Below are 21,534 nucleotides of genomic sequence, written 5' to 3' on the forward strand. Positions count from 1 at the left end.
GGGCGGGCGGGGCGAGGGCCGAGGGCGGGCGGGGTCTGCAGGCAGCCCTGCCCCCGGGCTCGACAGCCACCGGGGAGGGTTTAGCGCCTGCAAGCGCTCGGCCGTACCCCCCGAGCCCCTGGGCCGGTCTCTGCCGCCGGCGCCAGAGGCGGAGGGGGCGCAGCGTCCTTGGAGTGCAGCCTCATTGCTTGCTGCGTGTCAAGCAGCGCGAGGCACAAGCTATTATTGTTATTATTGCCTTTTTTTGATCTTGATGTTCAACGGTGTGCCTGAGAAACCTACAGTTTTTTTCCCCCCTCTCCTTTGCAGGGCCAGCGCTACAGGGACACCAAACCCCAAAGAGGGGACTGCTGGTCCTACCAAGCGCGACAAGAAACATCGGTGACCTCTGCAGATCCCTGCGGCATAACCTTTTGCAGCTCACATTGGTAATTACTAAGCTCGTTTTAAGCAGTTCTTGCACAGCTTTCTGCTGAGCAGCATCGCGCAGCCTGGGCTGGGCTCCACGCACCCCGGGCAGGAAGGCCCAGGCTAAACATAAAGAGCAGCAATATTTCGGACCACTTCCATTTGGTTTCCTGCCTAATGCACAGTCAGTCTGAGGAATTGTTTAATCCACGACAATCCATGTTTAATCCATGGCAAGTCCTCTGTCAGACTCCAGCAGCTTCCCACGGCAGCCACCTGTGTAGCCACCCCCCGACCTGGCCATGCAAACCCAACACATTCTCCTTCCAGTCAGATTTAAGCAAGTGCCTGTTCTGAATGTTACCTGTACAGCTGGATTAAAGTCCTTACCTGTGAGCTGCTCCTGAGAAGTTACAGCAAAAGGGTCACAACATATTACTGCAGTCATTTATCTTTGCCATTTAACATCCCATTGCATTTAATAAAATTTATATAAATAACTTTTCACCACTGCTGATATCACAAAGAAAATTTAATGCATCCAGACCCTCTTTTTTATCAAAGAAAGGTGTTAACAGAATGGTATCCTGTTTCACAAGGACAATTTCAGAGCAGAGTCAAGTGCATTTCAGCCATGGTAGCGTAAACAGCATGCAACAATATGACATTAAACAGATGCAATGTTCAAGTTTAAAACATTAAAATACATCAAACAATCACTTGACACATAGGCCATGCTATAAAATGCCCTTTGCAAGTCATCTTAATCATCAAAAACCCTAGATGAACTCTATTTTTTGAGTATTTACTGGTAAAAACTAGTATGACAGTTTTTCCAGTTCCTTAATAATCTACAGTTTGATATTAATTTGTACAATAGAATCCATATAAAGTATTATGATAAGTTCATAATCATGTTAGTAATCATATTCAAATGTTATAAAATCCTCTTTTGGCTGAAGCTCACAATCATTTAGGTATTTCTAAAGATGGAGGAAACGACTAATATTTAATTCTCCCTAACTGCTTTTGAAAAGCATTCTTCTCTTGATGATTGTGAATTCCACATCAAAATTTCACAGCCACATGAGCAAGCCTGGCTTAACTAGTGGCACAATTATTATATTCTAAGACTTCCTTTCTCTCAGGTTTCCCAGGAGGCAGTTCCCTTTAAAATACATGCTCATCTTTATTTTGTGCAATGTTTTTACAAGGGATAGAGCAAAACTGTACTGAAATTTTTCTAAAAAGGCAGTTTGAAGAGAGTTTTCCCTGTCACGTGTATGTGACTGAAGTCCTTGGACTCCGAGAAGCAACTGACTAGAAGTAATTGCCCTTACTATAAAGGGTACAGAATCCTGTAAAAATGGACTACAAAACCACAGTGCTAATAATGCCCAGTTTTCCTTAGACCTTTATGATAAACGTAGTAATGTACACATAGAATTTGTGTGACACATTAAGCTTTTACAGGTTATTTTTGTCTTTTCATAAAAAATAGATTGTAATATAAAATATTAAAAACAAGCTATAACTTGTACCACACTGAGGCTTTTTATATATGACATCTTAAAAGGTCTACTATATGGTAATATATTAAAATATCATTTTCAAGTAAATTATTCAATTTCATAGACAAGAACATGTCTATAATATGTATTCCAGCAGTTTCTAATCCCAGTAATCTGAAATATGTAAAATAAAGCCTGTGTAAACTTAGTAAGTTCACTTCCACATTTCTCAAGTTCAAGCCTATTCATTTTCTCTTTACAAGACTCCTGATGCCTTAAATGGAAACTAAATACTGGGGCCTATTCCAAAGGAATTTGAAAAAAACTGCAGCATTTCTCACAGACTCCATGAAAGTGAATCCAATCATATTTTCAAGAATGACTGTTTCTTGGGTTCTTGCTGTCAGACCTAAGAATACGTTGTGAAAGGCTTATATTCTGTTGGACGAGGGCATAAAAGGGAGAGTTGCTCTGTGGTACATTGTAAGGTCAGTCTTAAGTGCTTTTGAGAATAAAGGGCAGAAAGACCCAATTTAAAAATACTTACTACCCATCCATTAAGGTCAAAGATCAGTACATACACATATTAAAGATCTGTATGACCTCCACTGAATAAACAAAATGCTTATAAACATTATATATACAGAAATTTACTCCACCCCCCCAACATCATGTTTCTTAGGTGTTCATCATTAATCTCGATTACAGTTGAGAAGTTCTGAATGATTTCTTATTTTAAGTGGTGAATGCTGCTTCTGTAACTGCTATACTGCAAATGGCTTGTAACACTGGCATTCCTTAATGTAACAAAGTTCTGCTTCCAGTAACTGCAGGAGTACCCAAACTTGGCCTAGTAGGAATCTGGTTCTGGTTAAAGCAGTCATGATATACTTTCTTCTTCAAAGTATTTTCAGACACATAATTGTTGTCTTTGATGTTACTCTACAAAAATACAGTGTAAGCATAGTAAATTTTATCTACAGTTGTTTTGTCATTTCATAATATGCATTGCTATATGTAAATATATTTGAGTTGAAAAATAACATTGTTTTAATGGTGGCAAAACAGTAAATACTTTGCCAGCTCTTTCCCACTGCAAATCATAATAAATGTTTGTCAGAAAAATTAATAATTCGCTGGTTATTACAAGTGATAATTCATTAAACAAACTTTTTTCTATTAAAATATATATATGACCTTGAAATTAATTTTTTACAGTGAATTTCAGAAACTATCTGTATACATTTTACAAGACCTTTTCCATCAACAGTCACTGGAATAGGCTGTTCTTAGAGATCTGACTTCCCCAGTGTCTTGGAAAATAATAAAGGGGTAATTTTTTTTAATTGTCAGATGTTTCTGTTTCTGCTTCTGCTTTCTCCATTGGTGCCTCAGGAAAAAGTAGTTTTTTAAGTATGTTTGCATAGAATGGTCCATACACTTTTTTATTGAAGTTTACAATGCTTGCATATTGAGATCCAACAACCTCCATCTCTGTCTGAATCACAGAAAGGCCTCCTGGCATAGTAGGCATACACTTCTGGACACTTGGAAGAGCAAGCAAGCTTCCCATGAAGAGCTGGATTCGTTTGTCTGAAATGGAATATGAAGTATGCTCAGAACAAATGTAAAGTCATTTTGTAAGCACCCTGCACATCAGCACAGCAAAAAATCCAACAATGTAAGCACTAACTCTTTCCCAAGACTGTATTGACATAGGAAACAATACTGAAAGCTTCTTAAGTTTGGCTACTGCAAGGTGGACACAGCATAAACCTACTGCAGTAAGTTACATTAAACCTAGTGGTTTTTTAGCTGGAGTCTACTTCGTATTAGGTAAACCCAGAATGGACAGAGAGGAGACTGAATAGCACTCATTTTTATAAAATCTTCAAAATACTAGGCTGTCTAGGCTTGACTGTACAGGCTCTTTTAGAATTATTTCTAGCTGTGACTAACCATGCTCTCCAGCAGACCAAGAACACCATCTCTAGGTAAACAACATTTCCTTAGTGTTAGTTCAGCTAGTATTCTACTGCAGTAAGAAAATGCTTTTAAAAGATAATCAGACAGCTGATCAAGCTTGCTGGAAGTAATTTAATATACAGACATATATAACATGACAGTTACGTAGTAATCTTACTAACCAATCAAGGAACAGACAGGATTGTTCTTCTCAACAATGTGAGCGATTTGACCCATTAAATTACTCTGCATTTCTTCACTAAGAGTGGGAAGACCTCTTTCAGTCAGAGACTTGTTCACTTTGCTGCAAATCTGGACACCAATAGCATTCAGAGCCTCCTTCAAGTCAAAAGTTCTGGAAAAAATAGAAAAGCATTAACTTCTGCAGTTTCTGTAGCACAGATTGTTAAGATGGCATCAGTCATCTCTGGTTTATTTTCAACTTGCTCTCCGCAATGAGAGAATTTTGAAAAGTTATCTTTTACTTTTGCAGATTAATGTACATCTAAAGATACAGGAAAATCTCTATGTGGAAGATAAAATAAGGACCCAGTGGTGATTCAAATGGAAAAAATAATTTCAAATGTGCAGCAGTGACACCAGTTCACTTTGCCCTTGTGCCTGGGTGTTTTTCTGGGCCACGTGCATAGCATTTCATGAGAAAAAGGAGCATGGAAAACTATCTGATAACATTAGACTTGTTTGTAGTGCAAGCAGCAGCAGCAGAAATAGCCAGCCAGGTAACCTGAACTACTCATAACAAGTTTGAAGCAATTGGTAAGACAATTAAGTGAATGTATTGCCACAGTCCAGTATTAGGAGTGTATGAATGAACTTTATTACTAGGCTCCAAATTGTTTACACTAACATCAAGATTAAGATTTCATTAAAACCTAACATTGAAAACATGTGTCTAACATATGAACTTACATTATAAAAGGAATAAACAGATGATTAAAATTTGGTATCTTCCTATTAATAACAAGCACTATGACACTAGAATTGTTTCCAACTGCTTCCTGTTAAAAAAATAAAGAGTGATAAAAACAAGGCCTTACTTCTTGTTCATGCCTTCAAGAAGAGGAACAGAGATCCTTTTCAGCTGATCAGCAAAATCAGGCACATCTACAATTGCTGCACCCACCATATTGTTTGTTATGAGAGAAACACAAGCTATGATTTTTAATTGATTGAGCTTTTCTCTCAACTCCTGCAGACGAACTTCATCTGTTATTAGAGTCTAGAATCGAAAGAATAATATTCATTTAGGAATAAGGAGGGAGAAAGACAGAAAAAGGACAGATCTAGGATATAATCATGAAGCATTACTATTTTAAATCACAAATATGCAAAGCCAGAAAAGCGAGCAGGTGAAATACCCTAAATATGCAGTGGCATTGTATACAAGTACCAGAAGTAAATCTGTGGTGGGAAGAAAAGTAATGCCTTCAAGTGTAGAGGGAACTGAGGCCAATGCATCTTATTCCTCATTACTGCTGACAGGTCTGCAACCAGCAACTCAGCCCACGATGTGAAATGCTCAGAGCATCCAGGACACTGTACAAAGTTACAGACTGAACAGTCTTCTGGATTTGACGGTCCCTTGAAAAGTGCCTGGATTTGTAACTGACAGACTGTGATGAACAACTGTGCTTGAAAAGCAGCAGTTCAACCATCAGAGCCGGTCTGCAAGTGATACATAACCTGCTATAGCAAAAAGCCAGTTGATTGCACCAAGAATGTATGTAATTCCCACAGCAAGACATAGCTGGAGTGACTTATTTTAGGTTAGAAAGAGTGCATATGACCAAATCCCTCCACTGAGCAGCACAAGGGTGTTAACATTCACCTGTAGTTGGTAGCAGTTTCTTAGTCTGGCAGACAAGATCCATCAGAAAATACCTGTGTGTAGCTCTTATACAAAACTGTTCACAGAAAGGTCAGAATAAGGTGTTTTCCCTTCTGTGCACCAACTGACAGCACTAAGAGCATCCCCACATATTCAGTACATTCTCTGCCAGGCCACCCTAAGTGCAGCTAAAGCTCTCCCTGCAAATGCAAATTTGAGCCCTGACTAATGGCAAATATCACACTTTCCATAAAGTTGCAGAGGTCACTAATCAGGAGTTGGAAGAAAAAACTGAACAGTGGTTCTTGAAGCAATTGTTTACATGCGCTGAGAGGGCTTCAAATTTTTACTGATTCTGTTTCAAAGTGCAATTCCACCAGTTCCTGCTGCTGTTCGGAAAACAGGATGCCACAGTCCGTTCTTTAAAAGATACAGAAAGCCAAGTACATGAGTATAAGGCCCAGCTTTGACCACAACTAAGATTGCTCTTAGGGTGGAGCCAATGAGACATGATGAGAGCAAGGGAAAACAACCTTTACCTTGTTCTTTTCTAGTTGTTGACTTGCCTGTCTCAAACTTCAGAAACTGGACTAGCACATAATCGTCAAATTTCAAATTTACTGTGCCGAAAATTAAGGCGTGTAAGAGAACATTCATTTATTGTCATCAACAGCAGGATTATTATACTACACTAATTATTTAATTGGAAAGCTGAAGACACCAGAATACACTTCTTACCTCTGGAATTGTTTTGCAATAATCCCATTGTAACAGTTTCAAGTAGCCATTGTTTAGCACCAGTGTAGGACTAATAATGGGTTTTGAACTACTATCAGCACCAGGGGATGATGAAGACTCATCAGAAATAGATGACAACTCATCTTCTATCGATTCCTTTATCCATTCTGTTGTGAGATTCAGGGCACCTAAGTATTGCAAATAGCACAGATTTACTGCATGCCTTCATCAAAAGAAGCACTACCTTGAGGAAAAAAAAGAGAGTTGTATGCATAAGAGAATTGAACTTCTAAACTTAAACACAGTGGACAGCTAAGTCTTCACACATGTCAACTCACTCCCTCACTTTCTTTGATCACCTTCCACTGGTCACCTTGATACTCCATCTAGTTTGTAAAAACCCAGCAGCAAACTGTTACTTTTATGTAGAAGAAATCTCAAAGTTTGAGTTTCCAAAGCATTGTTTTCCCTTTTTTAGAGAGGCCATTTATCAGTCAGGGCACAGGACTGAAAAGTAGACATGAAGGGAGATAAATTCTATTACAACAAATTAAATGCTTTGAAGAGTTCTTTCTCAGGCTGCATATACAAACATTGTGGGCCATATCAGTAGCTCAATCCTTCCATTTTAGAAGCTTCTGCTCCACATTTTAACAAACTTACCTATTCTTCTTGGTAGATATACTTCTGAACACTGTTTAGCCATATTACACAAAACCTGCAATAGTGGATCAAGTTTACTTTGCATCATCTAAGTTTTGTTCAGAGACTGCATTTTCTTTATTAAAAAATTCATCTTATCCCTTCCAATTTTCAGGCACACTAACTGGTTTTACGTGTTTACTTCAGACTAACAACACCATTGCTGTGTGCAAAAGAAAGGTCTCATCTTATGTAGGGCTTCTGCATCCAGACAGCAAGAGTCACTGTTTGTTTTCAGATACCAACCAATTTGGCAAATGTAAGTTTGTCTGAAGTGCCCCAGATTACAGATAAATAAACTTTATAGCAAGTTAAGCAATCACCCAGTGGTAGCTTGCTTGTCAAAAACTTTTGCATTAGTTAGACAGAGACAAGAAATTGAAGTTTTCCTCTAAGTTAACTGCAAGTTATAGATTTTCACACCATGTCTTTAAATGGTCCTCTTTTTAAAGAAAAGTTTAATTTAAGTACAGCACAATACATACTTGGTGTTTCTTCAAGAATTTCCTGGAATTTTGTTCTTTCGTAGTTCACCAAATTACGACAGAGGTATGGCCTAAGGCTTTTAATTGTGTAGTTTGCCATATCCACCTTCATCAGGTCCAAAACACGGAATATTTGTCTGAAAGGAAGAATTTAAAATCTCAGAGTTTAATTCAGTCTATTAATTTTAACCAGCACATGTGAAGTATGTGTATATTAGCACTTTAATTACACTTCTGGAAGAAGTAAACTCCTTCATTGGTACTTCAGAGTAACAGATATGTTATCTATCATCTGGAATACTTGAAGGAGTAGTGTGTTTAAGGCTTGATCCAAGTTACAGAGAACAGGACAAATGCAGCATCACTAAATGTTGCAACCCTGAAACAGTAAGAGAAAGGTTTGCAAGAACTACAGGAATTGGTACATTTCAGCCTAAATGAAGAGATTTTAACCTTTCAGTCACCCTGATTGCATCAAGAGAAATAATCCTTCTGAACCAGTTGCTTTGGGCCCTGTATATAAGCAGAAGAACAACTACCATTTACTCTTAGTACTTCAGTGTACCTAAGGAGCAGTAAATTGGTTCTGTCCTTTGATGTAAAAGTTGTACTCAAGTTCAGGTAATAAGATCTTCACTACAGAACTTTCAAATCCAAAGTTTGGCCTCCCAGAGGAAGCATGCAATAATTCACACTTCAAGAAGGAGCAGTACAAATGTGCTGCTTACATTTTGTAAGGATGAACAAGACATCAAACCCCCCCCGTTTCTGAAACAGATTATTGCAAGGGTTGTTGGCTTAGATACTCAGAGCTGCCTGGTTTCATCCAGGTATCCCACCCTGTTCACTACAAAGCAGGAGACACAACCTGCCCAGTGTGTCAGAACAGGTGTTATATAAACTGAGACAATTTACGACTTCCTAACACTTTACCACCCTCTTCCACTCCCCAGAACTCTTTCAGGGAATAGGTTTTTTCTCTAAAAACCCTCACCCCAATACCAACCTCAGTAATTCTACGATATTGTCAGTTGCCTTTAACTGTTTTATATCGTTGTCTCTTACTGGAGCACACAACTTTCCCATAGTGTTGATGATATAGTTAGCTAGCCCAGGAATATCAACAGCATTGTGTTCTGCCTGCTGTCTTATAAGATCCGTATCTAGAACTTCACAAATTTGATTGTGCATCCTGTTTGCTCCAGGAGTCAGGAAGGAAAGAAGAATCTAAATTAGGAGGGGGAAAAAATGAAAAGCTTATCAATAAAAACTGAACCACTTAACAAACACACCAAAGTGAGATTTACTATTAATGTCAAGTGTATGTAGCTGATAGACTGTAACAAGACATTTTAAGACTGAACATTATCTAAGATAGTAGGGAATAAAGGACTGTTAAAAGGATCACAGTACAGTTCTCCAAAAATGCTCAAAGCCAGTAAAACAGAAAGTAAGTTAACAATTAGACTCCTTCAAAAGCGGGGAGGCTGCCCTGTAAAACAAACATTTGCTAACTTAAAATTTTGAAAGACTTGGCAGTGTGGCACGATTGAAGGTTTGTATGCTCACCTGTGTGATAATCAAACAAGGAAGTCTAAGTAAGCAGGTGCAGTCATGTTTATGCTCCTGTTCATGCCCTAACCTCACAGCATGTTTCTGGAAATAGGCTAGTAGAAATGCAAAGCTTTGTGAGAAGAGATGCCTTTCAGCTCCTCATCACGCACTGAAAGCTGAGTAAACATGCCATGCTGTGTTTGTGGCCATATTCCTGGTTAATACAAATGTACTACAGACAGACACCATTTTCAGTTCTGAATAATCATGGCTTCATCTTACAAGAACAAACTTGAGGGTGTTGGCCTGACTAAGTTAAGCAGACCCTTCAGTGAAGTAAGAGCCAGCCTCTCAGACCTAAGGTGACAGAACAATATGGAGAAGGAGAGTTACCTCCTTAATTTCCTCAAAGAGCTTGATAGCATGTTCATATTCTGGAGGATCTTCATTCAGTTCCGATTCCAAATGATCCCAAAACGCCTTGTGTACAATTTGTTTCACTGTGCCTGCAAAGCTGTGGAGTAAGTCAATTAGACACAGAAAAGACTCCCAACTCTCTCTCATCCTTGGTAACTGTTTTAGATGAGCCTGACCACTTGTTGGGAAACACCTCACCAGGTATTATGCCCCGCAATCACATCTTCCCTGGGCTGTGGATCACAGCTCTCAAAACATGCTCCTTTCATTTCTCCCCTCTTCCAAATCCCAGTGCTGCTTTTTGCAAAAGTCAGGCTCCTACCTGTTTTGTGGGAAGTCTTCATGTTTTATGCAAAAATTTGCATTTACAGCAATTTCATGAGCTAGAGTCCAGTTTGACAAATTTCTTGTAGCTGCCATCAGTTCATCAAATGTAATAAACTTAGGAGGGCTCGCTGCTGGAACAAACAAGATCACATCAAGCCAAATATCTGGAATTGATAAGTGCAATTGAAAAATACTGAAATACAGGAATTTTACTGCTTGCTAACTGGAATCTAGTACTCTAGAAGAAACAACCTAAGATTACCAGGTCTTTATATCTTCTTAGAACACTAACTCAGGAAACTCCCAGCTTATCAGGGGTGTGTTGTGGGGGGTAACACCACACAAACCTCAAAACATTATGTGAAGCAATTTCATATTTATGCATCTGAACTACGATACCCTTGTTTGACCCTTTCAAACAGGATCTTGCATTCCACAGATTTCATATTAACTGTACTGTCAAATCTACCAGACCAAAAGCATGGGCAATAACAGATACCAGATGTCCATTATCATTCTAAGCACATAATGGCTATATTGTGGTTTTATTGCCTGTTCAGAGGGTTCTGAAGTTACTGACTTGGGAACCCCTCACTTAAAATCAACAGATCTTTCATCTGCTGTGGAACCCAAGTTACTACTTATTTGTAAAAAAAGAGTATAACAACAAAACAAACTCTACACTGGAAAGCAAGAGCAAATTCCCAAAGTTTCTAAAAACCAAAATTCTATCATTTAATTTAGTATTTGGAAGACTAGTTACACAGAGCCAGTTGCTAATTGCAGCTCCACTGACAGGCCTTGTTTTAGTGTAAGACTTCCCTTACACAGCGGTAACAAGTCTGCATGGTCCAAGAATGCTTACAGACACAAACATGAACTACATCTTAACCAAAGTTTTATCATTACTGAAATTATCTTCCTTGTGCAAATGTGTGTTTTCTGTTTGATTCTAATATTTATGGAAGAAAAATGTGAATTACAGATTAATTTCATGTAACTTGATATAATATTACAAACCTGTAAGTTACAGAATTAATTTTTAAGCACAGGGATCAAACAGAGGAAACCCACTCTCTGCACAAAACAACATATGTTTGAGTGGGACACTGCTACCAATGTCAAGGTTAGCTCAAGAGTAGGATGTTTGTGGTGCCACACTTTTCTTACACTTTCTGAAGGGTAGGAGTGCACAGGGAGACCCCTGTGGATACAGCTGCTGGTGGTGGTGTTCCACACTGTCCTAGTTCAGCAGGAGGGAGCAGCTAACCCTGTGTGGGGGTGATCAAAGCTGTGTATTCTACCCCCTCTATTCATTCCCCAAGGTTAATGGGCCATTAGCAGCAGCTGCCCAGGGAGCCATTATCACCTTCACACCCAGCCTGAGGGGGGGGGCGGAGCTGCTAATGGGCCATCAACAGTTCAACACCCTCTGGCTCCCAGAGTTAATCACCCATTGTGTGAGTCCCCGCCCAGGGGGAGGGACTGGGTGCTCCCTGAGGGTACATAAGTGGTGGGTAAGAAGACCTCGGGAACTTCTCGTCAGATCCAGAGCAGCAGCAGGACCTTGACAGGAGATCACCACTCTCGACCAGACCACAGCCCTCGCCTGCACCAACAGGTTTTTCTTTTCCTGTTGCTCTGGACTCGGGGGAACCACAGGGGCTCAGCACAAGGGCAAACAAACCCCCTTGGGTTTGTGCCCTAGGACACTGGGTTATACTGCTGGAGTTTTGTGAGTTGAAAGCAATTTCCCTTGTGTGTCAGTGTTGTTATTGTAATATTATTAAATTTTAGCTCTGATTTATAATCTCTCTCGTGGTGAGTTCATTTCCCCTGCTGGTTCACCTTTAAACCAGCACACACACGCATGGAGATGCACTGCTTCACAACAGAGAGAAAGCCATGCCTTTCTCTTAATACTCTTAAACAGATTCAGAATCCCACTTCTATCCATGACAGCAAAGAGAATCAAGATAAGTTAGCCTTATTGGTCTATGCACAATGCAGGTAAGGTTGCAATAGGCTTACACGCTGGGGAGCTGGGTTTGCTTGAGGAATCGCTGTTAAAGCTCTGCCGTGAATATTCAGAGTCACTGGAAGTTGCGGTGCTTTCCGAGAGGCGTGAAGAATCTGAATCGCTGTTCTGATCATCACTGAGAGGCATTCTGATTCCCTTTAGCTGCAACAGCAAACAAGACCTGGAAAGACAAATACCATTCCCACAAAACTAGAACTTAATTTTTTGTTTGTTTTTCAGGAGTCAAACACTGGTATTATATTGTGAATGAAGAATAAATAGCTGCCTTTCTCAAACAGTTGCCACAAAAAGGATCTGGCTTGACATGTCGAACCGTACCTGTTCTGTAAGAAAGTTTGGTACCTTCAGCTGTTTTATACCTTAAGGATTATGTTAAAGACAGTCTGTAAATTTGTTATATTTAAAAAACAGAAAGACTACCCACAGTAACCCCTGAAGTTGCTAGTTCCATGAACTGTATACGTTTTCAATCTCCATAAAGGCATCTCATGATGTTACTGTCCCTCATCTGACTTCACCAAGTGATGTTTAGCAATGAGCGTCCTTCCACAAACAGACAGCACTGAGTGTAACAACTGTGAAGCAAACACAGAAGTTGCAGGGGGAGAACAGGCAAGTCATTCAGAATACTACATTTCTGACAGGGTGTCGCTGAAAGTCTGGCCTGCTGCTTTAGGTGAGTCTGTGCTCAGAATCAGATCAACAATGGCACAGACCCCAAAACCATTCCTCCTAAGGGTGGGGGTGGAGAGGTTTTCTGTTTTTAGTCAATGGCAACTCTGAGCCTCTAACATTATATTTAGCATAGATGACAACCACGACTGCGACGTGTCACACTTCACAGTGCTTCTGTCTACGTAAAGGAACTGCCTCCCAGGCATAAAATCTGCAATTGCAGAAAATCTGGACAGCTGCACAGTGTGATACAGATGATTAACAGCTGTATGACAGGAAGGGAAAAATATGTTCATTATAATATAAGATTAAAATGGGATGCTGCAAGTCATCTGTAATTACTACCAAAGGAATTTGGCCCAGATACCAAAAGTAGCTCTGAGTATGGCCATAAGGCATTCTGTAGTAGACTCTTCTATCAAGAGACTCTTCTATCAAGAGACATAGCCAACAATGGTTTCCATCAGCAATTTTAACTAAGGTCATTTCATTTATGATTAAACTTCATCAATTTTAGTATCAGGGAATACTGCACCTGCTCTGCATCTGCTGAACTTGAAAAAGCCACTTTTGGGCAATGAAAGGATAATCTTTTTGTGTATTTACATAAATCAACATATTTCGGGGTCCTGGAACAGACAGAAGGTAGTAAAAATGAAGATTTCTTTATGCTGGCATCTGGTTACAGCTTAGAGCATTTCATTTTTTGGATACCAGCTCATCCTGAATAGCCCTTTATAAACTGACGAGCTACTACACTGATGAGCACTCCCCTATCAATTGAGATGATTAACATTTCTTAAATGCATGTTTCCTCTTCCTCCTCTCCCACGAGGAAACAGGATGCACTTGAACACCTAATTTATGTCATACTTTTTGCTATTTCCTTGTGAAAAGAACTGATCACGTTAGCAAGAATACAGCTTAGGTTATTACCTTACTGAAGAAGCCAGTAGGATAGGCTAGGATACAGAGGTCATGCTTAGTTAAAGACTTGCTGCAGCATTACCCATGATCCTTAACATCATAACTCTTACTAGAACAGCAAATTAGAATTTCTAACAAGCAACTGAAAACAAGCAGATATTTAAAACAGGATTGACTAAACAAGACAGAGTTGCAAGAGAACCTAAAAAACCCAGGCAGCTGAGATACTGGCTTGGAAATTGTGTTATGGTACAATTAGAAATGAGTCACTAGTTAATGCTACAGAAGAGAAACTATTTCTTCAACTAAAATGTATCTTACAGATCTCCAAGTTAGTGCTGACCAGAAACGAGTTGTGACAACCCACCCGTTGAATGCACTCCAGGTTCTTAATGTGGAATTGCTCAATAATCCTACAGAGACTGTAAAGTTTGCACTACCCTCCCACTATTTTTTTCTGCATCAGTACAAGAACACAGTATTTCCAGGCTTTCATCATGTATAACGCCTTTTAATTTACATATAAATAACTAACCTTCAAAAGGTTAATGTTGCCTGTGGTCCATCGAAGGATTTGATTAAAGCTGGTAGCAGTGAACTGGCACAAAGTCTTGTAAATGACTTGCCTAGTATGAGCACTTCAAGATGAGTCTGCTGCTTCAGTCCAGGTGTTAAGAACATGGAAGAAGTTAAATGACCATTAAAACCTCCAAATTCTCACACAATTTACAACATCATCATCATTCCAAGAACTTCCTCGTAATTGGAAGTATGATAATGCTAATAAATATTCAAATATTCAGATTTGCAAGGTGCTCCTGAGAGAAGTACTAAACCAGCCATGAAGGCAAGTCAGCATTGCCATTTTCCACTCAAATCTTGATTCCCAAGAAGACCAAATCATTAAGGTAGAAAATAGAAGTCTGTATACATTAAGTCCTTACACACTAGTCCCAGCAAATGATTTTTTTGCAACGGATACTTGCATTTCAAAGAGGCCCATGGCATATCTTGATGTACCAAGACCACACCTGCCCCTACCATGCACACACACATATGCAGGTAGCAGAGCTGTCAGTAGAGCGCTTCAGAAGGCTTAATTTAAATAAGAAGTTTCAACACTGCAATAGGCGATGACACACAAAAAAAATACTGCAACCTTTTGCCACAGTAAAATGACAAATAGAATGCCTCAAACATAATAGGAAGGAAGAATGGGTGTATTCTGCAAATTCAGAACATTATTGCTAAATTTCAAGTTTAAAAGATAAACACATCAAACTAAACATACCTCATCTACAGTTTTTCTATCTGCTGCCCAGCAGCTAAAACACGTAGGCAAAACTCCAGTCATTGAGCATATCAAAGAGAAATACAAACAAAAAATGGCATTTCTAATTAGTTACAACAATAGACAACTAAATCACTTAGTCCTTTCTTAAGAGCTGATTTTCCTTACACTTTTGTAGACAGCATGGAGCTTCTCATTAATTATTAATGAAAGTCCATATGCAATTTTAAGTTTAAAATAGTATAATGGCCATGCAAAATATTTCAGACAGCCCTTTAGCCTTTTAAGATCTCTTTGTAACTCACCATCTTGAATAGACAATACTTTTTTTTTTGAGCTGTTCATTAGGTATTACATATTAGGATGTTGTTTTAATACACTGGTTAATATCCTACCTATTCTGTTACATGGTCAGCCTGTGGTTTCAACCTACTTTACTCTTCAGCATTAAGAGCTACTGATGTTTACACTTTTATTAGGTTGGATATCTTCATAGGGGGCTTCACTGCTATACTGCAGGAGTTTTTAAGGCTATACTCTAAATGGGATAACAAGCTAAAAGTACCTTCTAAATTTACCAACATCAAGATTTTAGTTAATAATAGAGAACTAAATTCTTACATTTCTGATGCTGTTTAGACAGTTGGGGATTATTCTTTTCACTAAAAATACAACGAATACAAAACTTGATGCTTGAAGGCATCTTGCTGTTACATGATCACCAGATCACCCAACTGATCACTTAGAACTGATCAAGAATGCAAAATCTGATTAGGTTTAGAGGATACTTTTTATTCCTAAAGGTTTGCTTTAGAAGTTACTTTATGAAATACCTGAAGGGGGAAAAAACAAGACTTTGGAACAGTTGGGTTTTTTTTTCCTTCAGATACCATCTTCAGGAAAAGATTTTCCACAGCCTTGCTTTGTTCAAAGAAAGTGTGCGTGGACACAAGGACTTACGAGTGCTCTGTCCAGTTTTACCACTACAGTCTTAACTTTGTTTATTCTGCTGGGCTCACATTCTTACTATCTTCAAGCTGGCACCGACCGAATCTCATCTGGGCTCGAGTTTCCCTTTCACTGACTCCACCTTTGCCAGAACTCACGGCACAGGAGCAGAAAAGAGCCTTTGTTAAGAGTTACTTGCGTTTCCTGGCGGCTGCTTTTCACATCTTGCAGCCGGCATTTCTCCCCTTTAGCTTTTTAGCTCCGCAGCTCTTCCTTTGAACACGAACTTCTCTTCAGGAGGGCTCACAGACCCGCACGTGGGAGCGGGACGCGGCCGCGCCCCCCGCCCTGCCCTGCCCTGCCCTGCCCCTGCCCCTGCCCCTGCCCCTGGCAGCCCTGCCCGCCCCCGGGGGGACCGAGCGGGGCCCGCGGCTCCTCCTCTTCCTCCATCTGTCTCCTCCCCCGGCCCCATGTTTTTAACAGTTACCAGAGGCAGGAGGTTGGCACTCGCCGGTCAAAACAAACAGCGTCTCCAAGGGCCGGCCCGGGGGGAGGGAGGCAGGCCGGGGGACAAGCGGAGAGGGCGCTCTCTGTCAGCCGCAGGGAGGGCGAGCGGTGCCGCCGCTCCGGAGTCTCCCGTGCCCCGGGGAGGTGCTGCGGTGCCCTTGCGCTGCTGGGCCGGGGCTGCGGGGGGAACCCGCGGCTGCGCCCCGTCCCGGCGGGCACCAAAGGCCGGCGAAAGCCCAAGAGACACGGGGCAAGAGGAGCACTGCTCTGGGACCGCAGGACCCCCGTGCTGCAGCGGGGCAGCAAAGCGAGGGGCCAGCCCGCCGCCCCCCAGTCACCCGCACCGCACGGGTGGGCGGCAGCTCCCGGCCAGCCCTGACCCGGACTCACCCCGCGGCCCAGCGCCCCTGCGTGCCCGGACAGTCCGCCGCGTGGCAACGCCGCCGGCCGCCGCAGCCCTGCCCCGCCATGCCCTGCCCTGCCGCGCTCACCTCGGTCGGTCCCGGTCCCGGTCCCCTCCTCCGTCCTGCGCGGCGCTCGCCGGTCCCGAACACCCCCCCGGGTTTAAAGACCCAGCCTGGACTATTAGTGTCTTTCCCGGGCACACCCATCTCTGCCGGAGGCGGGGGCAGGCGAGCCACCTTTTCCTGCCTGCCAGCGGCGAGTTAGCTCGAGGGACTTGGCCAACCGCCGGTTATCCCGGCAGGAACTGTCCTTGTCTCCTCCTTCTGCCTGGCGCCGGGCACTAAGCAGTTTGAAACGAGAGGCGAGACGGGCAGACGCTGGCGCGGACTCCCCCGCGCTGAGAATGGTCCGTGCCGGCGTGCAGGGGGAGGCAGGGGCAGGGCTGGGTGGTGTTTACGGAAGCGCCCCGTCGGTCCGTGCCGGGACCGCCCCTTCCCCGCCCCGGCCGGGGCCGGGGCTGAGGGGCAGGAAATGGGCAGAGTCGCAGCGTGGGGTTGCCCATCTGTTTGCTCCGCTGCTGAGGAGGCTTTAAACATGCTTTCCTAACCCTGGTTTCCTTAGTCGGTGGGGGTTGTGAGGTGCCCCCGCCATCTTGGCCCCCCCCTTGCCACTCCCGCCCCCTCAGTGTGAGGTGAGCCACTGGGGACCATGACGAGTTTCGTCACCCGCCTCGCTCAGGGCTGCGGTGTTGAGGCCTCTGAGCGCCCACTGAGGAACGCAGCACGGGGCAGTGCAGCACTATCATTATAAATGCTTTGCTTACTGCTGTGTACTGACCTCATGCACTGGGCAGCTTCACGCACCCACTGGGCCAGCCGTGCCTGTCCAGGGTCATCATCTCTTCCTGTCACAGGACCTACGTGCCACCACTGCCTCATCCACCAGGAAGCACAGAGGGCAAAACACTGGAAGTCACCTCTGAAGCAAGAGCTCACTAACTCCAGCATTGCTCGTCATGGAGACAGGGCTCCCCTTCACACAAATTACCTTTAGCATGTGTAGTGTAGTTCCCCATACGGAATGGGTGTTGTATTCATCTATTGCAGACTAAAGCCCACTGTGCATCCCGCTCACCTCTGGTATAAAAGCAAAGGCTCAAGCAGGGAATGGAGTTGGCTATGCAAATGCCAAGTGTCCTGCTGCAGTGGGAGCGCTCACTCCCAGCGGTGCAGAGCACCTGCCGGTCCCGCTGCTCTGAGCCCAGCCTTCAGAGACATTAAATGGGATTAACTCCAACAGACTAATCCGATAGCTTCTGTAAAGAAGACGTTGTTTTAAATAACCGTGTTTGCCCCAGTTTGCCCCACTTTGTGCATGTCAGATGGCAATGACAGTCTGCAAGAACCTCAAAAGGGCTTTGGAGAAGACTGATGGTATACAGATGGACTGCCTTATACAGGACTGTTACCACTTTCAAGGATATTAATTATTATTTTTAACATCGATTTTTGTTTAAATGCCATCTGAAAGATGGGGACAACCTGAGTCCTTCCTGTGACGGCTGCTGATTAATTATTAATTATTAATTAATTTAAAAGTTAAAACTTCACAGAGTAATTGTGGAAACACAATTGTGGAAACACAGTGAGTTAGGGTTCATTTTTTATGCTGTCTTGTGTGGACTGCTAGTTGTGGAAACGTGTGCTGCTCAGTGGCCTAGTTTGCACAGGAAGGGAAAGGGGTGCCTCAGCCTCACGAAGGAAACTAGGTTCTAAACATTTGTATGAAAGATCAGTTTTAAAGGAAAAAGTATCTCAGGGATAACCCCTAAATCATGGAGTAAGAGATGGGATCCCAGAAAGGGATGGCTTTAAAACAACCTTTGTTTTCAGCTGTAGCAGTGCCCTTCTCCTTCAGCACATCAGTTGTTTTGGAGCACATCCTTAGAGTGCATAGCTTGCTCTATCTATCTATCTATCTATCTATCTATCTATCTATCTATCTATCTATCAGATGTGTACATTTATATGCATAGCTGAGGCACCAAGAACATACTTTGAGATTCCAGTCCAAAAGGCAAGAATAAGTTAAACCCTGCAGTACTCAGCAGTTGACCTCCTTTTTGGTTTCAGTTCCTTCCTGATCCAGAGGCACTGAAGCTATAGGCCATTATATGGATCTTGAAGTAGATTATCTACTGTAGAGATATTCTCCACAGAGAAATGACACTCATTTCCCATCTGAGTATCTGCAATGTCAGCCAGGAAAATAATTGTACAGCCTTTAAATTTTCTCTGCTCAGTTAAGAAGATTAATGTCCTTGTGTCTTAAATAGCACAAGGATGTATGTGCTGGATTTGGCTGAGGTAGAGTTAATTTTCTTCATAGTAGCTGGTATGGATTTGTGCTGAAAACAGTGTTGATAACACAGGTATGTTTTAGTTACTGCTGAGCAGTGCTTAAACAGTGCCAAGGGCTTTTCTGCCTCTCACCCCACCCCACCAGCAAGGAGGCTGGGGGTGCACAAGAATTTGGGAGGGGACAAAGCCAGGACAGCTGACCCCTACTGACCCAAGGGATATTCCATACCATATGGTGTCATGGTCAGCAATAAAACTAGGGGGAAGGTTGGCAGAGGGGCACAGCATGGGGACTGGCTGGCCATTGGTCAGTTGGTGGTGAGCAATTGTTTTCATTTGCATCACTTGCCTTTCTTTGGTTTTATTTCTCTCTATTATTTTCCTTTTCATTACGATTTATTATTATTTTAATTTATTTCTATTATTAAACTGTTTTTATCTCAACCCACAAGTTTTCTCACTTTTACCCTTCTGATTCTCTCCCTCATCCCACTGGGGGTGGGCTGTGGAGTTAGAGTGAGCAGCTGTGTGGTGCTTTGTTGCAGGATAGAGTTAAACCACAAAGGTATAAATTTGGAATTTTGACTAATGTCTCAAGTTGACTTTAATTCTCAGCCTTTCACTACAAAAGCACTGTTAATTGAAGTGAAGGACTTGTTCGTGCTCAGCCTTTGCAGCAAGTTGATTCATAACCTTTCTTTACTGTACCAGTAAAACTGGCAAAGACAGTAAACCCTACAATTAATGCACCACTTCACCCAGCAGACACCAATGCAGCTACGGGGTGGGTAAAAGAGGCAGCTGCCTTTGGCCCTGCAGGTCAGAAATGTCCCAGTGTGTAGCTAACTGCTGGTTAGAGTGGGAGGAAAGGGCAAGCAGGGCATGTTATTGTTTATGCCAGGGCCCATGACAACTAAGTTGAGAACATAACTCGAAGTCACAAGATATTTTGCCCTAATCCTAATAACTGAGCCAGGCAGACTGGCTTTAGTGCTAACAGATGGATGTTAAAACTCTGAGTTGGCTCAGATCATCAGGCCCAGATTTGATAATAGCCTCAAGGACAAGACAAAAGACTATAAGGCAGGTGTAAGGATGGCTCATCAGCTTGTTCTCTACTTTCTTGTATTCCAAGGAGAAATCAGTGTTGTGAGAGGCAAACTACTTCTCCCCACTGAAGTGTCTGGCTTGAAATTCACAGAGGCAAAACAGAATATTGGCACCTTTGAGAGAAAAAAGTACATCAGTAAATTCCATAACCACACCAGTCAGCAGTGTCTAGCAACTTCACCACCTCAGCAAAGTCCTAATGCACACTCCCCTCAGCACTAGTGGTCAGTCTTTCTGTGCATAGAAAATAAAGAGTTTTACCCACTGTGTGAAATATGAGAAGCTATTTGTACAATGGTACTCACGGTCACAAATAGTTGGCATTTGGTCCATGGTGAGAAAAAGCCTAGGGTGGTACATCACTAACATCTTCCTTGCTACTGCCAACTGGGAGAAGGAGAAATGGTATGTTACATATGGTGCCTTACTACCTGGAAGAGATTTATATCCCTTGATACTTAACATTGGTTATCCCCTTGATTACTGTCTCTGGTGCAGTCCATATGGCTCAGTTCTTACAGTAAACTCTGAAATAAACGGCTTCAGAGCTAAAATCCTGAGTCTTAAGGTACTGCTACAAATCTTGGCCTTTCTAGGCCCTTCCTAAATAGAAATGTGATATCCCCCCTCTCATAAAGTGTGAGACAACTAAGGCTGTGGCTAGATATTCACTGTGCAAACTCTGCTATTATCTATTAGAGCCTTCCCAGGGTGTATTACTTGCTGCTGAAGATTTCTACTCTCATGCTAATGAGCAAGGCGAGGGTATTCTGAGGGGACCTCACCTGTTTTAGTGCAAGGCTCCAGCCACCTCTGGGATGTATTTGACAACCTTTTGACCCCATGCAAGCTCTCTGTTACTTTTTAAGGTCAGGGCAATCAGTTAACCCAGTTCTGTCGAGGTGCCCATAATCTGCAGTCACTCCAACACCCTCTGCAACTACTGACTTTTGGTCTCAGATCTGTGCATTTGACCAAACTGTGCTGACATAATGCCTGAGACAATTCACTATAAATTCTCTTATCATCCATTCTAGTACTGACTAAAACTATGTACAGACCAAACAGCTCAGTTCGCCCTAAGCCTTGGCAGAAGTATTGAATTGAACTGTATTTGCTGGGCTGCTGGGCTACCACCAGGGGCTGTGATCCTGCTAACTTTAAGATTCCCTGTTTCTAAATAATACTCAACCTAAAATTTTATACATATATATATGTATATAAATATATATAAAGAATGTACTGTAGTTAAAGGAAAGACTAAGAAAAGGCCTTCCAAGACAAAACTTCATTTAATCTCTTGCTGTAATCAAA

The 21,534-nt window shown here is 42.1% G+C and overlaps 1 protein-coding gene across 5 annotated transcripts; it reads right to left on the reverse strand.

Moving 5' to 3' along the window:
• Positions 1-922: 922 nt before the first annotated feature.
• On the reverse strand, positions 923-17,184 carry TCP11L2 (t-complex 11 like 2). 5 transcript variants are annotated; one of them, XM_071551032.1, is made up of 11 exons: positions 16,837-17,183; positions 14,135-14,253; positions 11,988-12,157; positions 9,952-10,087; positions 9,606-9,726; positions 8,665-8,885; positions 7,659-7,795; positions 6,472-6,659; positions 4,943-5,124; positions 4,067-4,239; positions 923-3,512 (listed from the first exon to the last, which is right to left on the reverse strand). In XM_071551032.1, exons 3-11 carry the CDS (start codon positions 12,121-12,123, stop codon positions 3,262-3,264), a joined length of 1,545 nt encoding a protein of 514 aa, XP_071407133.1. In that variant the 5' UTR covers positions 12,124-12,157; positions 14,135-14,253; positions 16,837-17,183; the 3' UTR covers positions 923-3,261. The 5 variants fall into 5 exon arrangements, with proteins under 5 accessions (XP_071407133.1, XP_071407132.1, XP_071407136.1 ...); XM_071551031.1 differs by having other exon boundaries at positions 14,135-14,256; XM_071551035.1 differs by having other exon boundaries at positions 9,952-10,084; positions 14,135-14,256; positions 16,837-17,181.
• Positions 17,185-21,534: the final 4,350 nt, after the last annotated feature.

The sequence above is a fragment of the Pithys albifrons genome, chromosome 3, assembly GCF_047495875.1.
Source record: "Pithys albifrons albifrons isolate INPA30051 chromosome 3, PitAlb_v1, whole genome shotgun sequence".
Classification (NCBI taxonomy): Eukaryota; Metazoa; Chordata; class Aves; order Passeriformes; family Thamnophilidae; genus Pithys; species Pithys albifrons.